The 4,822-nt window shown below is 37.6% G+C and overlaps 1 protein-coding gene across 1 annotated transcript in view; it reads right to left on the bottom strand.

The window, feature by feature from the left end:
- Window positions 1-1,173: 1,173 nt before the first annotated feature.
- The window catches only part of LOC107722090 (NACHT, LRR and PYD domains-containing protein 1b allele 3-like), a gene marked incomplete at both ends in the record, with an annotated part of 9,154 nt that continues 5,505 nt past the window's right edge, over window positions 1,174-4,822 (bottom strand). Inside the window, 5 exons of the mRNA XM_016530313.1 lie at window positions 1,174-1,347; window positions 1,508-1,891; window positions 1,959-2,599; window positions 2,800-3,052; window positions 4,648-4,667. Of these exons, the coding sequence (XP_016385799.1) occupies window positions 1,174-1,347; window positions 1,508-1,891; window positions 1,959-2,599; window positions 2,800-3,052; window positions 4,648-4,667 (1,472 nt within the window). The remainder of the gene's footprint in view (window positions 1,348-1,507; window positions 1,892-1,958; window positions 2,600-2,799; window positions 3,053-4,647; window positions 4,668-4,822) is intronic.

The following is a 4,822-nucleotide window of genomic DNA, read 5'->3' as shown; positions in this document are numbered from 1 at the left end:
ACCGACTGAACCGACTGAAGACATTTACCACCACCTCCTGGCAGATTTAGTTTCTTATTTAGAGTATCATAATAATAATACTAATATTAATAATAATAATAACAATAACAATAATAAAAACATTAAAGGGCACAGAATTTTTTTAAAATTCTGTCATCATTTACTCACTCTCATGTCGTTTCAAACCTTTCTTTTGTGGAACATAAAGGAAGGTTTTTTTTTTGTTGAATCAAATAAAATATTTCTAAAGCTACAATTTGTATTGTCTACTTGATACTTTCTCATTTGACAAAAAAATCTTTAAATAACCTTTTGTGGGTATTTTCAGTGTCAAATTTATTTTGCGATTAATTAATCGAAAATGTTAATTATTTTTTTGTTGAATCAAATAAAATATTTCTAAAGCTACAATTTGTATTGTCTACTTGATACTTTCTCATTTGACAAAAAAATCTTTAAATAACCTTTTGTGGGTATTTTCAGTGTCAAATTTATTTTGCGATTAATTAATCGAAACATCATGTTAATTAATTAGATTAATAATTTTAATCGACTGACAGCCCTAATTTAAACATTTACTTCATATATTTAACATAGTTATGTGTTTCTCATGTGCAATATAAATCTGGGGGAAACTAAAGCAACTATGTTGGCTATGTGTCTAGTCAGAATGACTCGTGAGCAGCAATCTTTTTATTTTGGGTATGTCATTTATTTAAGGGCCTTAGGTCCAATTAAGGATGGAGCAGATTGAGTAAGTAATTTATGTACCTCTCTGCCAAAATAGAGTCTGCAAGAGAAGGTGTTTAGTCATATTGCGTATATGGTGCACAAAGCTGTGCTCCTTGAGTCCTGTACTCTCAGCGGGTTATGATTGGTTGAATGATAAGCTCACATCTGATTTGCTAAAGAGTATGAGGGACCAGGAACGATTTTAAATACACACACACACACAAATCCAATTCACACGTGTGCATATATTTTGCATAAATTGAGAACAATGCTTGCATAATAAAACTGTCAAAAACTTTTGAATTAATCTAATGAAGACTAAACAAAATCATCTTCAACACACACATTTTAGATTTTTATTTAGTTTTTGTGTTTATTTTATTCATTATCGACCATAGAAAGAAAATGGGAGAGGATGCTGACACATTTATATAATCTTACCTCAGTGTTTCCAGTTTACAGCGAGGATCCTTCAGTCCATCAGAGAGCAGCTTCACTCCTGACGCTCCTAGTTTATTAAATGACAGATCTAGTTCTCTCAGGTGTGAGGGGTTTGATCTCAGAGCTGAAGCCAGAGCAGCACAACCTTCATCTGTGACTCCACATTTACACAACCTGTAGAGAACAATGACACTCTTCAGTCTCTCAGTTCAGGAAACACTGATATAAATGATATATAATTTTTCCTTTTACTGGTTTGGTAAGAAAGTAAATACTAAAGTGCTAAATGTGATCATGTTTTATCAGTGTAGTGATTGTTGTCAGTGTGACTTACTGAACTGATCTGGATTCTTTAATCACAGGCAGCAGCTTCTGAAGAACTTCATGTGCTGTATTTTGGGCTCCAATAAACTGTTTTAGATTAAACTCATCCATCTTCTGCTCTGATGTCAGCAGCACATAAACCATAGCTGACCACTGTGAAGAGGAGAGTTTGGTTTCTCCTATTTGTCCAGATCTCAGATAATCCTGGATCTCCTGCATCAGTAAATCATCTCCCAGTTCATTCAGACAGTGGAAGAGATTGATGGATCTCTCTGGAGAGTGATTCTCCCTGATCTTCTGCTTGATGAACTCAAATGTTTCCTCTTTGTTGTAGGAGCAGCTTCCTGTCTGTGTCATTAGTTCTCGTAAGAGAGTCTGATTGGACTCCAATGCTCTTCCTGAAGTATTCCTGCTTCTGTGGCTCATTGAAGCCTCGTACCTCTGTCACTCGATGGACGCACTCAGAGGGGACGAGATCAGCTGCTGCTGGTCTGGAGGTGATCCAGATGAGAGCAGAGGGAAGCAGGTTCCCCACAATGAGGTTCATCAGCAGCTCGTCCACTGAGGCTGATTCAGATATATTACACAGTTTCACTTCGCTCTTAAAGTTCAGAGACAGACGACACTCATCCAGACCATCAAAGATGAACAGCCCTTTATATTCATCACTGGATATTTCCATTTCTTTGGTTTCAGGGAAAAAGAGATGAAGTAGATCTGAAAGACTGAGTGTTTTGTCCTTCATCAGGTTGATTTCTCTGAAAGGAAGTGGAAATATGAGCTGGACGTCCTGATTCTCTTTCCCTTCAGCCCAGTCCACAATGAACTTCTGCACAGAGACTGTTTTTCCAATGCCAGCGACTCCCTTTGTCAGCACAGTTCTGATGGCTTTTTCTTGTCCAGGTAAAGGTCTAAAGATGTCACTGCATTTGATGGCTGTGTCCTCTGTTGCTGCTCTCCTGGATTGTGTCTCAATCTGTCTCACCTCATGCTCATTACTGATCTCTCCACTCTCACTCTCTGTGATGTAGAGCTCTGTGTAGATCTCATTCAGCAGTGTTGGGTTTTCCTGCGTCGTTGTTCCCTCATACAGACACTCAAACTTCTCCAGCAGATTTTATCTAAACCTGGGGACTTCATGCCTGGAAAATTTAAATACTGCATTATTAAATAAGCTAAGTTAATGTATTCTGTTTCATAATCAAATAATCTTTTACAGAAATATTAGACCTGAGATCAGTCTTTGTATCTTCACTCTTATAATCTAATGGTTTATTCATAGACGTGTCACTCCAGACACACAGCTGGACTCTGCTTCTGATCTCTTCTGATGAACTGACCCTGATACAAGCCCAACTCCTCTCTGAAGATCTGAGTGCACAATCCTGAGTACACTGCTGCTTCTGTCACATCAATGCCACACTCTCTCAGGTCTTCCTCATAGAAGATCAGGTTGCCTTTCACAAGCTGCTCAAAAGCCAGTTTTCCCAGTTTGACAATCATGTCTTCATCTTTGACTGTCTTCTCATAGTCTTTCTCATGTTTGATAGAAGATCTGAAAGACTGAGTGTTTTGTCCTTCATCAGGTTGATTTCTCTGAAAGGAAGTGGAAATATGAGCTGGACGTCCTGATTCTCTTTCCCTTCTGCCCAGTCCAGGATGAACTTCTGCACAGAGACTGTTTTTCCAATGCCAGCGACTCCCTTTGTCAGCACAGTTCTGATGGCTTTGTCTTGTTCAGGTAAAGGTCTAAAGATGTCATTGCATTTGATGGCTGTGTCCTCTATGGCTGCTCTCCTGGATTGTGTCTCAATCTGTCTCACCTCATGCTCATTATTGATCTCTCCACTCTCACTCTCTGTGATGTAGAGCTCTGTGTAGATCTCATTCAGGAGAGTTGGGTTTTCCTGCGTCGCTGTTCCTTCATGCAGACACTGACTCTTCTTCCTCAGATTTAATTTAAGCATTCTTTGGATCAGTTGAAAGTTATGACTGAAATATAAAAAAACTGGTTACAACATAGATAAAGAGGAACAATGGTAGTAAAATAAATTAACGCTTGTTTATCAAATAATTAAGCAATATCATGTGATCAAGAGTACTGTTGTTCAAATATCAGCATGGCAGTGATTGGTCTGTAGGCACAAGGCTGCTGGTAATCAAAGTTGTGCTGATATTCAGATCAACAGCATGATTATGAGTCTGATTCAACAGTTCAATAACATACATTTTAGAGGCAATATTGCCAGTTACTTTCTCTCTTTTTATGTTGCTTATGAAAATAGTTTTTCAGGGCCACAACAAAATTATCCTTTGAGCGTACCAGAGCAAAACACAGTAGATATTTCATTATGGAACGAATTAGCATTTTTTAAATAAATCTATCTGAACAAACTCTTGTACCTCAGAGCAGCTGATGTGTGCCTAGTTAAATATTTTCATAAAAAACTGAATCATTAAATTTTTTTTGTGAGTACTTTAAAATTCTTAACCCCCTGGGGTCTGAGGGGGTTTTGGTGCCCTGGATAGGTTTGGTCATGCCCTGACATTTGTGTTTTTTCAGTATCTTAAAACATATTAATGGATAAAATTTGAATACACTGTAATCAGCACAAACTGTCCTACAGTAATATGTGAGCAGCATGAATGTACATGTTTGTGTTTTTGAGAAAACAACGTTTATATGTGGTTAGTGAAAAACTAAAAAATTTAAGTCACTAAAATAAAGTCATAAAACACATAGAGAACATTGGTTCACAAGACTTTTAAAAAATGGATGTCGTAGACTTTTTTTCACCCTGCTCACTCATTCACAGAAAACAATATACTGATTTAACTTTTGTTTTGTGTTAGAAAGGCCGTATGCAAGGAGTGACCATAGCCATGAATATTTAGTGATTCACACCTGAGAGACAAAGGGCCCTTCGTGGGCCATCTGTGTTGTCACTGTGTGAATGTGAGGCAGGTTATAAAGAATGTGAGGAGAGGAAAATAATGGGGGTTTTGAATATTTGTATTTTATTTACAACATAGTATAATCAAAATATACACAGTGAAGGCCAAATACACATTATTGAGCACATTGATCTAAATACAGAGACTTGAAAAGTCACACACCTTTGTGTCAAACATTCTTAGACATCAGGTAACTGATGTATGTGGAAGTGCGGCTGTGCGGGGGAATATTGCTTTGAACCGGGGTGAGTCGGGAGAGCAAGAGGGCTTGCAATGACTTATAAAGATACATAACAGCTACAAGTGTATGCACTACTTGCTTTACGCAAGCACTATACAGGATTTACCCTATTATACTTTATCGACATGA

The sequence above is a fragment of the Sinocyclocheilus rhinocerous genome, unplaced genomic scaffold, assembly GCF_001515625.1.
Source record: "Sinocyclocheilus rhinocerous isolate Xijiao unplaced genomic scaffold, SAMN03320098_v1.1 scaffold13504, whole genome shotgun sequence".
In the NCBI taxonomy this organism is placed as follows: domain Eukaryota; kingdom Metazoa; phylum Chordata; class Actinopteri; order Cypriniformes; family Cyprinidae; genus Sinocyclocheilus; species Sinocyclocheilus rhinocerous.
This window is presented reverse-complemented; position numbering and strand designations above follow the sequence as displayed.